This window comes from Fistularia commersonii, chromosome 20, assembly GCF_037954325.1.
Source record: "Fistularia commersonii isolate RoL2024-O1a breed Wild chromosome 20, RoL_Fcom_v1.0, whole genome shotgun sequence".
Lineage (NCBI taxonomy): Eukaryota > Metazoa > Chordata > Actinopteri > Syngnathiformes > Fistulariidae > Fistularia > Fistularia commersonii.
Genome location: NC_141303.1, coordinates 3,145,609 through 3,165,582, shown reverse-complemented (window position 1 = coordinate 3,165,582; position 19,974 = coordinate 3,145,609). Strand labels below are relative to the sequence as shown.

The window sequence follows — 19,974 nt, the reverse complement described above, 5'->3', positions numbered from 1 at the left end:
GATTTTGATTGTTAAAATGAAATATTATTCAATAATTTATTCACATTTCAATTAGAGGTCTTACGACGTAGCATTTATGAACTGTATATTTTGGTCCTCTGCATAAAAATCCTTATTCTATCCACATATTCAATCCAAATCAGATTTAAAGATGAGGGAGACATTTTTTTTCTTTGCATAAAAAGATATATGAATAAAATTAGATAAAGACACTTTATATTTCAGCAGTAACGTGTTGCATTATTTTGATTTTTGCTTAGATATATAAACAGGAAGTGTTGGGCACTTCCCACTGACAGTTTTGCGGGAACAACAGCAAAACCAATGAAATGTGCAGGACGGAGGAAATTAAACATTTCCAACTTTATCCTAACAAATATGACTTCTGTCACTCATGTATTTACTTAATTAGAAGCTGTTTCGAATAACCGGCAGCATTCTGGTTAATACATCGTACAGCAAAACCTCACGCGTTAACATCCTCACAGGAATCACTCGTCTGCATGGATGTTTCGTACGCAGCGGTTCAAGATCAGGGCAAAATATAGGACGCGCTGGATCTCGGGCTGATTGTACGGGGTGTGTCCTCTCCTATAGGTGTGTTATTGCCACACCAGAGTTTACATCCTCAATCCGGAGCATTGTTTGATTGATGGGTGCAATCGCGCGATCTTGTCGGCGTCGCTTTCGGCGGCGAGATGCGAGGAGGGGATTGCCGAATTACATTTAGCCTCACCGTTGTTATTCGGACTGATGGTGGAAGCCGTGAAGCCGTCACGGGGGCTTTCTCAGAACGTCACGGCGCTCGCCCAGACCCCCCCCCCCTAAACATGATGGATGGGAATCTTGGCGAGAACGGATTATATGAGGTCAGTAAAATTAGAAGCCGGTCTGCCACTGCGTTCGAGGACACTTGGCCGCGGCGGTGGAATTGTCCGCTTGCGTTGCGATCCAGCCGCAGGCCGGTGGGCAGGGAATCCTGCCAAGATGAAATCACTGTTTGTATCAAGAATGGCCTCCGCGGACCGACGTCCTTCGACGGTCAATGAGCTCACTTTGTGTTTCAATCAAAATTAGGCAATTTGGACAAAAGGCACCCATGCATCAAAAGGTACTTTAGCTTGTCCTTTCATTTGGAAAATAGAAAGGAGAAAACAGACGTGACACGGCACGACCTGATAAAACGGTGTGCTTTTTCAGATGGCTCGTGTGATTATCTGCTTTATATCTGGAGAGTGATCAAAATTGCATTTCATCCCCAAACGTTATTTTACGCTTTTTTTTTTTTTTTTTTTTTTTTCGAGCTGGGGCGATATAAAGGGTTTCACCATTAGGGATAAAAAAAAAAAAAAGGACTTTGAAAAGAGCTAATCTCACGCCGGTGTGGTGCTGCGGTTCGGTACGCGTCATGTTATATTCATGTGGTGTAACTATTTAAATGATAAATTCAAAATAAAACAAATGGATATTGTCATGAAAATCACCCATTCACTAAATTTGCAGGTTTTAACTCAGGGATGAGCAATTATTTTGGCTGGCGGGCCACATTTCGTATTTAATTTTTATGTGCGGGCCAACTAGGTCTCATGGAAATTCAAGAAAATGAAAATTGCAATTTAAATATTTAATTTTTTGGTCATTTTGTTTCAACTTTAAAATAATTAATGATCATATAAATGTACCGACATTATTTTCTATGTAATCGTCCATACAAAATTAAACAAAAGGAAACGATAAGGAGTTTCTAAATTCAATAGTGATTGAAAATACTTCTTAAAATATTCAAAAAAAACTGTTTGGCGAGGCGGATGTGGCTCGCGGGTTTTTTTTTCCCGCATGCAACTATGAAAAATGCATTCATCAAATCAGAAACATGGTGACGCAGTAGAGGGTCATTACCGTTGTGTGTAAACCAGAGGTCCTCCAAACTACGGCCCGAGGGCCGGACACGGCCCGCCTCCACATTTTGCCCGGCCCTTGAACAACACCAGGGATGCATTATGATTTTATACCCATAATGCAAATAATAGTACAAATATAATCATATTGAAATCTACTGGGATAAAATCTGTCCTACAACCATACTGGTAGTGAAATGTTTTGGTATCAGTTTGGTTTCATTGCCTGCTTGCTTTCTGGTTTCACAGTGAATTTGATATGAGAGCTGCAAACAGTTGTGTCTACAAGAAAGTTAATGTTCCTCAATCTTTTTTTTTTTTTTTGTGAAAAATGAGAAAAGGGTTATTTGGTTATTATTTATTTCATTATGGGTGTCATTTATTTCATTAATAATATTACTATCATTCATTTTCTGATTTTTTTTTTTTTTTTTTCCTGTCAAGATCCCAGAAAGGGTTAAATTTTTGGTTATGTGTGTTTTTCAGGACAACAATGATCATTTAGGTTTAGGCGCCTCTGCGATCGTCACCCCCTGTTGTAAACCCTAAAATGCCCTGACTTCTTTCTACGTGGCCATGTGGTGCAGGTATAGATAATAGATATATGAATGCTAATCAGCAAAGCTAATAGATATTTTGACTTGTATATATACATAATTATCGATTACTTGTAAAAAAAATGTTTTTAAAAAGTACGATTTTTAAAAATGTAGCTATTTTCTTAAACACCACTATTAAATGTTACAAAGTGATTTTGTCCTTTATTATCCGAGCTTTGCTTTGACCGGTAGCGTGAAATATTAAACATATATTCGGCAAAGGAAAGACGAGATTCGCAAGCGGAGCAATTTACAGTTCTTCCTCGTCTCCCGATGCTTTTTATAGCCCCACCGTGTGTCGGTATCTTACGTTAAAATGTATTCAAAAGTAGTTTTCAATTAAAAATCGGTGTATCAGAAACAGAATTGTCACACACACGAAGCACAACATCAGCGAAATGTGACCAACGCAGCTACTGAACAGCGCCAGGTTATGGGGTTCAGAAAACCAAAAATGTTCAGTTCTAAGGGCGACGGCTGTTTCTCCGATGTGTTTCTGTTTTCCCCTCCGCCGGTTGTTTGTTTTGTAACATTCTAAATTGAAATTTAAATCCTCTGTGAGTGTTTGGCTTTCCAGAAAGTGTGTGTGTGTGTGTGTCCCGCTGCGAGGTCAGCTAGATTTCCTCGGTCGCAGGTTACGTAAAATGACAACGTAACAGATTTTCATAACCGAGGCCTGGAGAGAAAGCGCACTGGGCTGCCGGGAGAAGCGGGGAAATGGACGGGGCGGCCGGAAAAATAGACTTTTGTCGGAAAATTTAACATCCATTTCACAAACCTGAGGCTGTAAGTAGTCATTGAAGAAATCTATCTGCCGAACCCCACGCTTGCACAGGCTTCCTTTTCAATATTGCAGGTATTTCACACGCACGCCGTAAAAGGTTGCTTTTTATTCGACTCGTCATTTTTACCGCACGTGCCTTTCGTTCCTCGTCTCGCCGCGCCAGTGGACTTCGGCTGTTTGCGCGAATCGCTACGACGCCGACAACCCCGGCTCTCTAGTGCACGTTTGCCTCTTGCGGGAATGATTTGTTATGAATCACATTAATTGGTTTGATTAAAATCAATCCCCCCCCTCCACACACACACACACACACACACGTGACCGACGCGGTTTCATAAATCACGCGGCCGCATAGTTTCGTCGTAGAGCCGATGTGCTGCATCTATTCAGCCAGTCAGCAATCGATCATGAAAATGGCCATGAATCTTCTTGGCAGGTTAAATGGTATTTACTCTGCAAAAAGTGAGGTGCCGACTAACTGGCTCGTGGCAACTCGGCGGGATACCCTTGACCTTTCTTCGTTCGCCGCGGAGGTAGCTTCTTAAATCATCAATGAGGGCGGCGGCGAAGTGCGGTAAAGGTCGGCGGAAGGGAGAAGACGCCGGATATCAATTGACTGCGCTCGTCCGCGTTTGATCGGAAACGACGTCATCATGGTAAAGGTAAAAAGCAAAGAGAGAATCGCGGGACGTTACGGGGAAGCGATTAGCCGCCACTCTGGCGATTATCACTCATCTTTATGAGATATCGGTCGCTAAATGGAAGAATAAAATTTGGCGCGGCTCTCCGGATGGGAGTCACCTTGGACGAGAACATCAGCGTTCCCCACTAAATGGCAATAAGGATAAGCAGTTGAACTGTAAGCTTATTAATGCGGCTAGGCGGCTTCCATCAAGCCTTTTCTCGTCTCCCGTTTGATAACCAGCTCAGGATTGAATGCGCTCGCTTTTTCTACCACTCTTTAAGATACTGTATTTGTTGCTGAATTGCAACATTGCACAGCCTGTCAGTCGTAGCTTTGTGTTTCCTCCTTTTACTTTCAAGAGGAAAAGCGACATGCCTGGTTGTGATCACTCGACCCGGTTCTCAGCTATTCTCTTTTTACAACGGCGAGCAAAGTGCGTACGATCTCACGCCATACAGGACGGTGACATGAAATATTCATCTGCTAATTCAAAAAATACTTTTTTGTATGTTATTATTTGTGCTAGTATCATGTGATAAAGCCTGTTAAAGCGCACTTCAGAGAGTGCGGAAGTTCGGACGCCGATCGGCGAGATTGAAATTCTAATTTCTTCTACGGGACGCCGACCAACACTGAGGCCTGAAATGACGATAAAATTTTAAATAAAATGTAATAACTAGAATGTAAAACAATAAAACAATAAAAATAATAAAAATAATTTTATTGAGCCGCATAGGGGGAAATTCCTTTGTCATAATGTCAACAATTAGAAAAAATAAAATAAACACAATTTGTCGGGTTTCCCCGAAATTCAGATTTCTTCTAGGGGACACCGACCAACACCAAGGCCCAAAATTAAGTAAAAATTTTGAATAAAATGTAATATTTAAAATGTGATAAAAAACATTAAAAAATGTATTGATCCGCAAAGGGGAAATTCCTTTGTCATAATCTCAACGATTAGAAAAAATAAAATAGATACAAATTGTTGGGTTTCCCCCGAATTTCAGATTTCTTCTAGGGGACACCGACCAACATAGAGGCCCGAAACCAAAAAAATAAAAAATTACAATAAAATTTAAAATGTAATAGAAAAAAAAAATTAAAAATTGATATCCATAGGGGAAATTACTTTGTCATAAAGTCAACAATCAGAAAAATAAAATACAAATTGTCGAGTTTTCCCGAAATACAGATTTCTTCAAGGGGATGCCAACCAACACTGAGGCCTGAAATTAAGATGAAATTTTGAATAAAATTGAATATTTAGAATGTTGTAAAAAAAATTTTTAAAATTATTGATCATCGTAGGGGAAAATTCCCTTGTCATAATGTCAACAATTAGAAAAAATAAAATAAATACAAATTGTCGGGTTTCCCCTAATTTCAGATTTCTTCTAGGGGACGCCGACTAACACTAAGGCCTGAAATGAAGATAAAATTTTCAATAAATTTAATATTTAAAATGCCATAAAAAAATTAAAAAAATATTGGTCATCAAAGGGGCAATTCCTTTGTCATAATGTCAACAATTTGAAAAAATAAAATAAATAAAAATTACTGGGTTTCCCCAATATTCAGATTTCTTCTAGAGGACACCGACCAACACCAAGGCCTGAAATGAAGATAACATTTTCAATAAATGTAATATTTAAAATACGATAAAAAAAATTTTTTAAATATTGATCATCAAAGGGGCAATTCCTTTGTCATAATGTCAACAATTTGAAAAAATAAAATAAACAAAAATCACTGGGTTTCCCCAATATTCAGATTTCTTCTAGAGGACACCGACCAACACCAAGGCCTGAAATGAAGATAAAATTTTCAATAAATTTAATATCTAAAATGTAATAAAAAACAATAAAAAAAAGATTGATCCACACAGGGGAAATTCCTTTGTCATAATGTCAACAATTAGAAAAAAATAAATAATACAAATTGTCAGGTTTCCCTGTAAATGTCCGCACGTGATATTTCATACGCTCAGAGAATAGCAATTTTTTTATTCATCGGGGTTTTACCAGCTCCTCCTATGCTCTGTAAATAACAAAACAGCAGCAGCAACTGTGGACCGGTGTGTTGAATATCCTGTTTACCTGCAGCGGAGGAAAAAAAAAAACGCCGGTTTCAGGTAAGAGATAGCCTGATTGGTTGCACAGCTGCCGCACACACCCCCGCCGGCCGTAATGACACAATGCCCGGGTATTTTGCACTAACAACTGTCCCTGGCCTTTCTCTCTCTGTTGCAGCTCCCATCAACCCACACCTGAGTAAGTAATTGGCGCCTAGCATGTCCATCTCTTGCATCACGGCCGACGAGACGAGCGGGGAGACTCAAAAATAGCTGCACATCCTGTTGAGATCTGACTCTCGACGTGACACGCCGCTTCAAAAGATCCCTCTAAGTATTCTTAAGTAGTGCTAAATGTAGAAGGATAAATCAGGAAAAGCCTTTAGGGATTCTGACATGTTGAGAGTTTAAATCTCAGTGGGACAGTGAAATATTTTACATGGTGAAATGCTTCGCGAGCATTATGTATGCATGTTTTTTTTTTTTTTTTTTGTTCCCTGTGTATTCATACTTTTACTGTTTAGTCCTGTTAATGATTCATTTCATCGCTGAAACTTTACAAATTCATATTATTCATGCCTTGAGAATCCGCTCCTAATCATTGTAAGCTGTGCTGCAGCCTGCTGTTTTGTACCGTGGTGTATTTATTCATATTTATATGTATTTTTGGTCGGCGTTCATACAAGTTTGCCAGCGTAATAACAAACATTCTAATCACCGGCATCATTATCCAAAATCCCCGAAGGAAACTACCTGCGCATTTCCGACCTCCCCTCCTCTGCCTACGACGAATCATAACGTCGGCAGGCATAAAAGAAGCAAACATTTAAGTTTAGCTCACAGTCAATGGGGGCGTTAGTGTCTGACATCAGACCAGACCTTCATTTAAATTTGCGTTCCTATGAGGAAAAGAGGAGAGAAGTGTCGCAACACATCCGTCCTCCTTTTCCCTCCCACTTCCACACCTCCATCCCCTTCTCTCTCTCTCTTTTTTTTTTTTTTTTTTTTCACCGTTCCCTGCCTTGCAGCGTGGCTTCGTTCCTCTCGCATCTCTGTCTATGTTACCGCCATTACCTGAGTAAATGCTGCAGATTCTGCCGCACACCAAGGTCACCACTCCGAACTGCTCCCAGCTACGTTTTAATAAATCAATGAATATTTATCAGAACGCACGCCCGCATCCTGAATCTCAATGCACTTTTTTTTTTTTTTTTTTTTTTTTGCAACGATCCCTTTGAGGAAGCCGCACAGTGGCGCCTCGTCCCCCCGGTTAGGTGTTTTTACCACGCGAAATTTACGTTGATTAAACGTAGAGCCGTTGAGCCAGTCCCCCTCCTCCTCCCACCCCCATACGTGCAATTCCCAACTAATCCTTAGCATGTTCCCTTTGAGACAGTCGCCTAGATGTGACTTATCATAATCTCATGCCGGTGGGACTATTACTGTCACTTGAAAGGTGGCAAAACCCTCCATTTTAATTCTCTGCCGCCACACTCCGCTAGTTTGAAAATTGCAGTCAAGGGGGCTGTGAGGAGCGACGGGGTTGGAAGGGACGGCGGCGCGGCGGTCGGCTCCACCTGCGTGGAAAAGATGGAGCGTGTTCAAAAGAAAGAGGAGAAAAAAAAAAAAAAAAAAGGAAATATTGTTAATTTAAAAACTGATTACGCCGAGTTGTTCTAGTGAGACGGAAAATACCCAAGGACGGTCTAACAGACTAAGACTAAACTTATTTGTCTTAATCAAATACAGCCATGAAAACAGCTTATCGTGTATTGATATAAATTTCCCGGGGATGGTTTTGGACGACTAAATCTCCATTCATATTTTATTTTTAAGAATTATTACTTGTTCCTATGAAGAAGACACTTCAGATAGATTATGTGCGTGTGTGTGTGTGTGTGTGTGTGTGTGTGCACGGCCGCGCTCGCACACCTGTTGCTTATACAGTGTCTATCATCAGTATTCACCCCCTTGGATGTTTTACGCTTTTAGTCCTTTCATAAATCAATCATGGTCAATAAAATTTGGCTTTTTTAACACAAGAATATATGATTAATTATGCAAACAATTATATTTCTTTATATATTTTTATTTCATTGACATCACTTTGTAGAAATCTGTTTTCACTTTGACATGAAAGAGTTTTTTCCAATAAATTTTTGTGTTAAAAAAGCCAAATTTTATTGATTGATTTATGAAAGCGCTAAAAGGGTAAAACATCCAAAGGGGGGGATTATTTATGATAGACACTGTAAGTCACATTATTGCCTAAAAATACCAGATTTTACATGCAAAAACACACACACACACACACACACACACTCAACCAAGGGGGTGCAACAAATTCCCCGGGTTTTCCTCCGTCCAGGACAGGATTTCTTTGTCAAAAAGAAAAGAAGGAAAGAAAATCATCTCTAATGTTCTTAATATCCAGCGGGAAGTCACAACTGGATTTAGAAGTTCCTCTTTATCAAAGCGCATAATTAGGAGCTTTTTCTTTAGAGATTTCCCTTAACACACACACACATACACACACACACACACTCTTCAGAACACCTCATAAATATAGATTAAGCGTCACACTGCACATGCACCCAAGGCTTTTCGTCTGTAACTTGTCATCTTCGCGTTATGATGTGTCCGTAAGAGCGTTTCGTTGTCCGCTTTGCCAGGAGAATTCCACTGCAGCTTCGAGGAGGAGGCCATCTGCATGTTCACCCAGGACAAGAACGATGACTTTGACTGGACGCGACACAGCGCCGCTACCCGCGACACCAAGTACACGCCCAACACCGGCCCGAGCGGCGACCGCAGCGGGTCCAAGCAGGGTAAGCTGCATTTCCACGATAAAGCATCAAAACCGCCAGCGCAACGTGGCTGGATTCCGCTGTGCACGTACACAGAATGCGGACTCGTATGCTCGTATGCATCCAACCAAGAATTCAACTTGGAGAAAATCCATCAGCACTGACTTGTTTATTTCGACTTTTTGCTTTGGCCTATTTAAAAAAAAAAAAAACAACTAAAAATCAGTAAAAATGGTGGAAAAGAACAAGAAATTTACCCCAATTTCCAGACTATATAAGCACCGGCTGAAAATAAATAAACATGTGTACATATATAGTCCGCACTTGTCTAGAAGCCGCATGTGTCCACATTGTCGCATGAGTTATTTGCACAGACACATTTTTTTTTTCACTTTTAATTAAATACATACCGGTAACATCCGCAAACTGGAAATGCTTTTTTTCCAAACAGTGCATGTAACCTGGCTGATGAAAAAAATGAGTAATAAACAAAACATGGAAAAGTTCATCATCCATCCAGTTTCAATCCCCGCTTTGTCCTTTTCCAGCTGGTCGCTATCTCAGTCTTCCTCCTGCGCCCTAAAACCGTTAAATGTCGTCTTAACTGAACGGCCTCAGAATTTTATGGTAATTCATCGGTCCGATGTGACGAGGCTAAATGTTTTGGCGGCATGAAGCTCGTAGCCCCCAAGTAGCCCCCCAAAAAATCCATAAATTAGCCGCATCGTGGTTTTAGCCGCAGTGTTCAAAGCGTGTGAAAAAAGTAGCGGCAAATAGAAATTACGGTAATATATCATGATAAAATGGTAACAAGAAGGGGCAATGAAAGGGACGATTAAATAGATCAGTAATTTTCTACAATTGTATCATATGTACCTCCTGTTCCCTTGTTGTTCGAGTTTGACTTTTTTTTGGAAACTCAGTCAACGTTTCAGCTATGGAATCCCTTCAACTCCTGATGTTTATTTCTGAATGGAAAAGGATAGCGGCGAGAGAGCGGAGAGGACGACGCCAGATAGCGCAAGGGTGTGTTGCAACATCCTTGCAACAAATCCTCCCTTGACGAGCACCAAAATGATTTCCGCTGTCCTCTGACTTACGACTCTAAGTGCCACTCTTCTTGCAGTCTGACGTCTCCTTTTAATTTAGTCACCAAGTTACACAGGTTTTCCCTTTGGCTCGAGAATATTAACAAATAACCCATGTTGGTTTGGAATTGATTTTACTTGGACTGTGTAATATCCTAATTCCTGCAGACACCTATCTTGTTCTTTACCCTGCTTTTGCCGGATGGTAACCGCTGATGTAAGACCCGTTAGCGAATCACTGCACAGCGTCAACAGCTGATCCCAGTTTCAGCTGTGTTGTAGCCTGGCGTCACTAAACCCCATGGCAACATCAATGGCAAAGTCTTCTGGTCTTCCTCCGTCCATTCCATAATTCTTTCCAACCACCCGTCCATCTTCTGCCGCTTATCCTTGGATGAGTGGTGGAATGGAGGAGCCTATCCCGGCTGTCCTCAGGCGAGAGGCGGGGTACACCCTGGACTGGTCTCGGGTCAGTTGCAGGGATGGCGGGATGGACCGATAAGTCAAAATCGTAGCATGTACTCGGCCCTGATGAACAAGATGTCCGTTGCTTTGTCAACTATCTGTCTTTCAAACAATGTGTTCTTCTCCATTCTGTGCATTAAACCAAGTAATCACACAAACACCGCTCCGAAAGGATGTTGACCTCCAAGACAGCACCACCAGTCCTGTTGTATTTTCTGTGAACTTTCCTGCAGACTACTCTGTGTGTGGTCTGCGTGACTTGTACACCTTTTGAGGCTTGACTTGTTCCATTTGGAGCTTGACTTGTACCTTTTGGGTCTTGACTTGTACCTTTTGGGGCTTAACTTGTACCATTTGGGGCTTGACCTGTTCCATTTGGAGCTTGACTTGTACCTTTTGGGGCTTGACTTGTACCATTTGGGGCTTGACCTGTTCCATTTGGAGCTTGACTTGTACCTTTTGGGGCTTGACTTGTACCATTTGGGGCTTGACCTGTTCCATTTGGAGCTTGACTTGTACCTTTTGGGGCTTGACTTGTACCATTTGGGGCTTGACCTGTTCCATTTGAAGCTTGACTTGTACGTTTTGGGGCTTGACGTGTACCTTTTTTCCCAGTCATCCATGTCATGGTTCATTCCTGTCAAAATCCTCTTGTTGTGGCAACTGGACTTGAATTTCTTCACCTGAAGACGCCTCATCCCTTGAAGACGTTTCACCCCTCTTCAAGCTCATTCGAGAGTTCAGAACTGAAGGAGCCTCTCCGCTTCAAGTGAAGAAACTAAATTCCAGTTGCCACGACACGAGGATTTCGATCAGAATCACAAAAACTTTATTTGTCCCCAACGGGCAATGGGGGGCACATGGGGTAGCTATATCAAAGTTGTGAACATATATAAATTGCTTTACAAAATCGTGCAAATTATCGGAACAAAATCACTCTGCATTTTATAATAAATATAACATGAGTGGTATTAATTACACTCAGCTGGGGAGGCTGGTTTGGCAATGATGGGTTCGCAGGGTTGCTGTGAATCGAGGTTGCCCTTCTCCTCTTGGTTTCCAAGGCGGGGCAGCAGAGTCTGCGACCAGAGGGGAACCACTCGAAAGCCAAGTGTACTGGGACTGATCTGCCAGGATCTTTTTGGCTCTTTTTTAATATTTGAGTGTCAAAAAGCAGGTGAAAGGTCTGAGGGGTTGGCCAATTATTTTGGAGCGCACCAAGGCGGTGCGCTCTAGGCGATTCCTGTCGTGTTTGGTAATGGAGTGGAATCAGCGGGCGAAGGAGAAGGTCATTACGTTCTCAGTAAGGTCCCTGGTTCGATTCCATCAGGGGGCCTTTCTGTGTGGAGGCTCAACGTTATCCCTGTGTCTCTGCGTCTCTCCGGTTTCCACAACAAAAAAGTTGCAGCAGGTAGATTGGACCCAAAATTATCGAGATGCGAATGATCTCGCGCATTCGTTCTCGAAAACCAAACATTCCTTGTTTGATTTCCGGCTCCTCCTTGTGTAACGAAGAGTCTTTGAGCAAAATACTGAACGGTTAACTTCTCCTCTGGCGCCGCTAGATGGATGCCACCTGCTCACAGTTCATCCATGATGCGGTAATTACGGAGAGCAATTTCCCACAAGGGAAGAAATCAAGTATAATAAAATAAAAAAAATTCATTATGATTGAATGACCGCTGCTTGTTTTGAGTAAAGATATATGTTACGATGCAAAAAATTCACGGCCTTTACATCTGATATTCCAACCAGAGAAATCGTCAACACTCGGTTAAAAGTCCAGTGAACGTGTGTTTGTTCATTGCAAAAGATTTTTTTGTCCATCAGTAAAGTACGGTAAATAAGCATCCAAGCGAATAAAATAGAATAAAATATATATTTTTAATCATCGCACAGCGGGGAAATTTTAACCAATCCAAAGTTATCAAAAATAGAAAAGTAAAAATAAACAACAACAGTGTTAACAATATAGGATTTGTGCACCTAAACAAAATGTTGACAATATATAAACAGTGGAATCGTATGCAAAAGTGGCGACTGGCAGCGAAACAACAGCAATTCTTGCAGGAGTAACAATGCAGTGGGAGAGTCAATGAATGAATCAATGAATGAAAAAGAAGTCTGGGTTAAATCGTCGAACAGCAGCTAACAGGAAGGACCTGCAGAATCTCTCCTCACACACTTGGGGGGGAAGGAGTGTGTCTCTGAGGGATCTGGGATGATAGCTTCGCCGCCACCTGCAGCGAGTCAACGGGACCCCCCAGGAGTTTATCGATCTATATCTATATAGATCTCTATAAATTGTAAAAACCGAACCGAATGGGGGGGCGGACGGATCTGAGGCTCTCAGACGGCGCTGCTCGCCCGCGTAATTTTGTTGTGCCACAATAGAAGAGCTGGAGGTGCAGACACGGTCGCCAAGGAGGCCCGGACCGACTGTGGCATTGATTGATTCATCAGTTAAGTGATTGTCTGTTTGCCGGGGTGAATCACACAAACTGCAGATCCGAGTACTTTTTTTTTTTTTAAATACACCCCTGCTGGGTCTTGATTGGCACCCTCATGTCAGAGTAACAATAGGCACTGCTCAGAAAAATAAAAGGAACACAAAAATAACACATCCTCGATCTGCATGAATGAAGTATTCTTATTAAATACTTTGTTCTTTACATAGTTGAAACAAAATCACGCAAAAATTATCAATGGAAATTAAATCCATCAACCCATGGAGGCCTGGATTTGGAGTCTCACTCTAAATTTGTAAAATGTTGCAAAATTTAAAAAAACATTTTTTGAGCAGTAAATGTATCTCCCAGATCAACCAATGGGAAAATAAGACTTGAAAGCCTAAATTACATCAAATCTGTCTGCAAATGTTGTCATAACAGCAACAACGCTTTCCCAATCTTCCTCTTGTACAGCTATAATTTTTGTTTGTTTTTTTGTTTTTTGCACATGTTTGTTTTGTTCAAGATATGATGAGATAAAAACAAAAAACATGCAATTTTTTTTTTTTTTCAGATGAAGTCAGATCAGAAACGTAATAAAATTCAAACTACTGAAACCGAGTGTAGTATTGAATTTATGTTTCAGTATGTGGGTGCGTATTTGAGAGAGTGCATTTAGTGAAAACACGAGCGCTTGTTTGTGTTGCTGTCAGTATTTTTGTAAACATCGAAGCTGCTCATCGGATTGGAAATAGATAGGTTGAATGCACGCATTTACAGGGATGCCATTCAGATTTTTGGGGACTTTTTTTTTTTTTTTTTCCTAATCCATGCATAAATGCATACATCGCTGTGGTTCAGTGCAACTGGCATAAGCGCATAGAACAAACAGGATTACCGAGTGATTTACTTTCAGACACTATATCTAAACAAGACATTGAAAGTGACACTTTTTCGAAAGTGTCTGAAAAGTTGTTCAAGCGTTTCAAACTGCATAATGTATTTCGCTTGTGCTCATTGTGTCACCAACTGCTTGATGCGCCACAATCAAACACAAGGCTGCTCGGATGATTTATTGTCAAGATAATCTTTTAACCGAGTCTCTGTTGCCGCGGCTGTTGCCATGGGTACCCACCTCAGAGATGCGTGCGGGTATTTAGTATTCAATATGTTCGTTACATGTGCAGGTATTCAATATTCACAAGCGCGATGAATAAAGAATAAAAAAAATAAAAAAAATCAGATTTCCGATGAATCTTTGGATGACAGTTATCAGTGGTGGAATTTAAGCGCCTGATATGGTGCCGTGGCACCGGCCGCAGCTGAGGCAGTAAATAATGCATTGGTTTTAATCACCTAATGGTTTTAAAATGTCCGGCATTTCATTACCCGGCCCTGTTCCTCTTTGCGTATAATTAACTGATATGAAATTCAATGGAGGGAGATATTCCATTAGATTTTGGCTGCAGGGGTGTGGACCGGAGTTACCTTGCCTGAGCCTGCAGCAAAGCGGACATCGGCTCAGGCTCATTCCCATGACTGTCCATGACTGTCTGTCCAAGGAAATGGAAAATGCAGTCCATTGTTATCATCTTCATTTACACCTGCATGCTACCGTCGGTGAAAGGAGAACCGTCTTTCGGCAGAAAGCTCGGTACTTTATCTCTGGTATTGAGCGTTTCATTTCGATCATAATGGAGCTGATTCGCTACCAAGGCAACCGAGCACGACCAAGGATACCTCATTTCTGTGTTTACAGTGGTTAATAAATTTTCTGTGTATTAACAGACGGTCTAGCTTAGTTGTGGGATTCACCGCACAGCTTGATAAAACCTCCGTTATTTGTCATATTTTGCTACTCCGTTTGTTCAGTGTCCCCGCAGACAGAACGACTATGCTCCGTTTTATTGAATTATATACTTGTTAAAGAACGGGAGCTTTGTCCGCTGTGGCTACGCGAAGGATAATTATGATTTTAGGGTCCCGTCTTTACACTTGGTATTAATGTGATGCAACTCTCCGAGTAATTGACAAGAGCGGCGGTGGAAACAAAAGTCGCTCGGTCAAACGTGTATCGAGGAGGAAAAAAAGCGAGACTTTCCCTAAATTCTGTAAATCGTAAATCTTCTCACCGACCCGTACTTGTAAGCACTTGTTTCAAATTGAGGATTTAATCACAAAAAAAAAAAAAAAAACGCTTTCCTTCCGTAACCGATCAAGTTTAATCTCTGCGTCATTCAAGGCTGTTATACCGTCATTAGCGTCAGTTCTGAGTGTAATGCATGAAAAACGCATCGTCGCAGCCCCATTACATTTGGAGGGATCGTTTTCTCCTTTTCCTTTTCGACTCTTCCCTTCAGGGGTTCCATCGGCGAATCATCCGCCTCCATCTAACCTTCTCCTCCACAACCTCCTCTCTCACACCAACTCCCATCATCTCCTCTCTGGTCTTCCTCCAGACCTTCTGTCAAGCGGTTCCAACCTCTGCATGCTTCTACCCAGATCTACCCAAACCATCTCGGTCCTGACTTCATCACCGTTACCTCCAACGTGCGCTGTCCCCGTGATCGATCCTATCCGTCCTCCTCGCTCCCGAAGAGAACCTCTGCATCTTCATCCCTAAACCAGACAACACGGCCGTTCTCACCGCGTCTTCTCCGGCTTTCGGTTCCCCTCTGGCCGACAATCTTTTATCGCGCGTCACACCTGGACATTTTTCTCCACCCGTTCCGACCTGCTGCCACAAGGTTCTTCACCCATTTTCCACTCCGTGTTGCTCCTGACTGTCGAGCCTAAGTATTGAAAATCCCCCACCTTTATCTCCGCTCCCTGTAGCCTCACGGTTCCACTCGGGTCCCTCGCAATCTGTCTTACCGAGGCTGACCTTCATACTCTCCGGGGCGTACCTCCACCTGTTCCCTGCTCTAACCACAGATCACAACATCATCTGCAAACATCCGTGGCGATTCCCGTCTGACCTCGTCTGTCCGCCTGTTTCTCGACGTAACGAACAAGAAAGGGCTCGGAGCTGATCCCTGATGTAGTCTTACATCCGCCTTGAACTCCTCATATGTCCTACACCAGTGCGATGTACTCCGCCGCCACTCCAATATAGTACCATTCTTGGTACCCTGTTGTATGCTTTTTCTGGAAGTTTTATTTATCATTTACATGTTTTTCCATGTTCCCTCTGTTTAAAGGTTTCTACATGTACATTGAAACATCGAGGCCGCGGAAGGAAGGGGACCTGGCACGGCTCGTGAGCCCGTTTTTCAACGTGGCTCCTAAAAACCCTTACGGCATCACCAACCCGCCGGCCTACTGCTTCGGATTCTTTTACCACATGTATGGAAAACACATCGGTAAGACTCAACGCCTCGTACGGTCTAGTGATTCTTGATGGTTTTACAAGTCTAACATGATTGGTTTTACAGTCAAATATCTGGTTTTACAATCAACAACAGTCTACCTCTTCACCAAGTACTACCCTACCAATCGCAACTCTCCCACCCGCCACCCCCAAAAAAACAAAAAATGATGAAATGAATGTATGTATATAGTTCTGAGATGGCTTTTTGGTTGAGTGGTCACTTCTGTCTTCCAACTACTGGTACTTTGGATCTTCTGTGACTGAATTGCACTTCTTGTAATTGGCTTTGGATAAAAGCGTCTGCCAAATGACTGTAATGTAATGTAATTTAATTTAATATAATGGTTTAACCTTTACCTAAATGTTTTTGAAAACTCAATTTGGTCTGAGTCAAATGATAAATTATGTGATTTTGCTATTTTTTAGTCCTTTGGTTCTTATTTCTTTCACAATTTTCCTGAGAATCAAAATGTAATGGGGGAGGGGGATTGGGACGGTTTCTCTGTGATCCTAAAGAGTTCAATTAAAAAAAGGTATATGTAAAAATATCAAAGTATTCAGGTACTTTAGGACTACTTCACTTAAATAGGCAAAGAATATATGAATGATTCAATCAGACTATTCAAGCTTTGTGTCGCTTTTCGGTTAATATTGTTACCGAATTAAGAAAATAACATTAAAATCATCAGATTTATCATGACATAAAAACTGAAAAGGTTGGAGCAAATGTCCGACGCCCTTCGCTTTCTTTCCTTTTCCGAAAAAAAACTGCTTTTTTTGTGTGAGACGGAAACAGTTGTCACTTTGAGAAAAAGAACTGGCAGAATGTTTTCCTTTAAGTGATGGGATTCCAGGCGTTCCCACAGCGTTTATCCCCTAGGTGGATGTTGAGCAGAGTTTTGTGCTTTTTTTTTTTTTTTTTTCCTTTTTTTTTTTTTTTTTGCTAAAATTTTGAAAGTCAGTTTTGAAACATCTGACAGCCCTACTTTTCTGTGGCCGTCAGATGTTTGTTTTTTTTTTTTTTTAAGCAAAACATATCTCATTTTTGCAACACGCGCCTTCAAAAAAGGTGCGCACACAGATCCCGGGCATTAGCTTTTACGTTTTCCTCGCAAAGGAGATAACAACCGTCGACCATTTGAAGACGCCAGAGCCATTGAGGGAGCACTCTGCCTTTTTTTTTTTTTTTTATGACTTAGGCTACCTTCACCGGGGACCCAATCAGCCAACCCAGGCTTGCCGCTTGGATGTTTTGGGGGCTGAAGGTGGGAGTGATGTGCGGCGGAGGGTACTTGTTGGGGCGGTGAGATTGGATCTCACACAATAATGGCAGACTTATACAGTACTGAAGGTCTCTTGTGGTGATTTCACTTTCTCGGCTTCACTTGACGTTATTTGCTCCCGCGAAGTTCACAAGAGAGGCTCGGGTGTATTTTCAGGGTCGTTTTAAACGGAGAGGATGCCGCTGTAACGCGACAGCTGTTTACAGATAGCGAAGTGTTGCTTTGCACTCCGACGCTGTGTGAGAAATTGTCTGGCTATTTTCAGAACATGTAATGAAAAGTTGAATCATTTGAATTGTTGAAATAAATCTGTCGGTATGTCTGTGACTGCTACACCGTCGGAGATGAGGTATTGAACCAGCCACGTCATCAACAACCCGAATAACAAAAAAATAAAATGAGATGACCAAACTAGGAGACGCACAGAGCCGGATGCTTCAACCGATGTCGACGAATGACTGGTCTCCGCAAAAATACGAAATACAGACGAAAATAAAAGTCCGAACTTTGAGAGAAAGCTTGTAATAACACTGCCGACGGTGAAATTCCTTACTTATTATTAGATTCATCAATATCGTCGCTTCATCATTAAAAAATGAGAAGGTCAAACTAAGTTCGCGTTCCACGACATTAAAATGAAAGAACGCTTTGCTGCAGCCTAAATTTGCGTAAATCAATATCACTGTCATTTTGGCAGCTGAGCCCCTGGTGTGGTTAAACAGTCCTGGGAGATAGTTGGTACAAAAACATAATTTAAAACCCCTTTAAAATTGCTTACGCGCTAACGTTATTACTTCAACAGGCTGGAGGAGGTTTTAATCAGGCTCTATATCAGTCTTCAGGTTGCCTCCTAGACAACCAAATGGCTTTGGAATTAATTGCAGCCAAAAGGATTAGTCCGAGACTGGAGGTGTGTGTTGGGCAAGAGAGGGAAGCCAGGGACATCCACCCGATAGGCCACCGAGACTTTTTTTTTAATTATAAATTCTCCCATCTAGATCTTTATCTCTGTTATCGCTATCGGGATCTAAAGATGTTAATTAAATACCCGGTTTGGGGAAAATGCATCTCAAAAACCCGGCAGGTCCGGCATCTGCGGTTGTAAGCGTGTTGATGCAACTAGAAACCGGCAACATCTCATCTCGGTTTATCGCGTCGCTTTATTTGACTCACTGACAGTTTTGGCCGGATGATCCATTTCCATGCAAATCGATGGCAGACATAGATTGTCATAGATTGGCGCCGGGACAGTGAAGCACCGTTTGCGACATTTTAGGTCACACAGATTGCTAACGGAGTAAAACCAAAGGATTTTAATCAGGTCCTTAAACATATGGCTTTTAAAAAAGAAATTCAGAAAAGAAAAAAAAAAAAACTTGCCCCGGACAAAAATACCCATTAAAAATAAAAATACGACTTCAGTAAGGAGTATATTTCAGTCCATAACAAAAAAACAGCCGTCAGAGCAGAAAGAGGAGACAGGTTGTGTCGGTTTTATTAAACTTTACCACTCAAAAACAATGACGCCCTTCTCTTTTATGACAAGGCTTTCACAGTGAGCTTTCAAATCACAGAGAGACAAGCTCACAGGATTGTAGTAAGGGTTAAAATCCACAGGATTTATTAATAGAATAGTTTCACACCTATACGCAGGCAGAATATATGTGGATAATATGCTGATTTTGTCAAGGAATTGCAGGGACGTAGACAGAATAAGCGAATAAGTGACAGGGAGACCCGGTGGCTCTTCATGGTTACAGGGTTGAGGAGGACCGCAAAAAAAAAAAAAAAAAAAATGAAATATATAATATAAATAGAAAATAAAATCCCTGACGGCCAGGAGATGGAATGCTCTTAAAACTGACAGCACGCCGACAATCGGCCGAACTGCGTCAGAAAGGGCGCCCGAATTTCACCAAGCTTCTTCAGGAAAAATCTTTTATTTTTCTTCCCGATTGACTCCAGGTCCCGTTGCGCTCGTGATAAAATAAGGCTGAGGTTCATCTTGACGAGTCCAGTCACCTTCGTCGCTTACAGTACGATCAGGTTTAGATGGACCAAAACACCAAAACAGAACCTACGTACAAACGCGACCCGGTGGTTTATCGGCCACATTGCGGCGCTTCACGGCGCCGTCCTTTAGTATCGGCACCCGAGGCGTTTTCAGAGAAAAGCCTTATTTGTTAAACGCGTCTCCTGTAGGAGGCAGGGAGCCTTGGCCGCATCTGTTGTTTATGTGCTTTGCAGCTCTTGCGATAGGGAGAGATTCATGGGTGACGTGGAGAAATATTCCGATTTATAACTCATTCAAATATTGCCTGGCAAGTCGTAGCTCTGGAGGATGTCTCTATAGCCGGGAAATGAAATTGGAGGAACCACATCGAGTATCTATGGTTTGTTATTATAAATGGTACGGTATGATCAATAATGGACTGCACTGTAACGCCTCCAATGAGTGCAGAGGGCAGTCT

At 41.7% G+C, this 19,974-nt stretch overlaps 1 protein-coding gene across 1 annotated transcript in view; it reads left to right on the top strand.

Moving 5' to 3' along the window:
* LOC147222600 (MAM domain-containing glycosylphosphatidylinositol anchor protein 2) overlaps nucleotides 1–19,974 on the top strand; it is a 254,616-nt gene that overhangs the window by 219,168 nt on the left and 15,474 nt on the right. Inside the window, exons 13-15 of the mRNA XM_086167514.1 lie at nucleotides 6,219–6,239; nucleotides 8,713–8,868; nucleotides 16,051–16,212. Coding sequence (XP_086023640.1) covers nucleotides 6,219–6,239; nucleotides 8,713–8,868; nucleotides 16,051–16,212 — 339 coding nt within the window. The remainder of the gene's footprint in view (nucleotides 1–6,218; nucleotides 6,240–8,712; nucleotides 8,869–16,050; nucleotides 16,213–19,974) is intronic.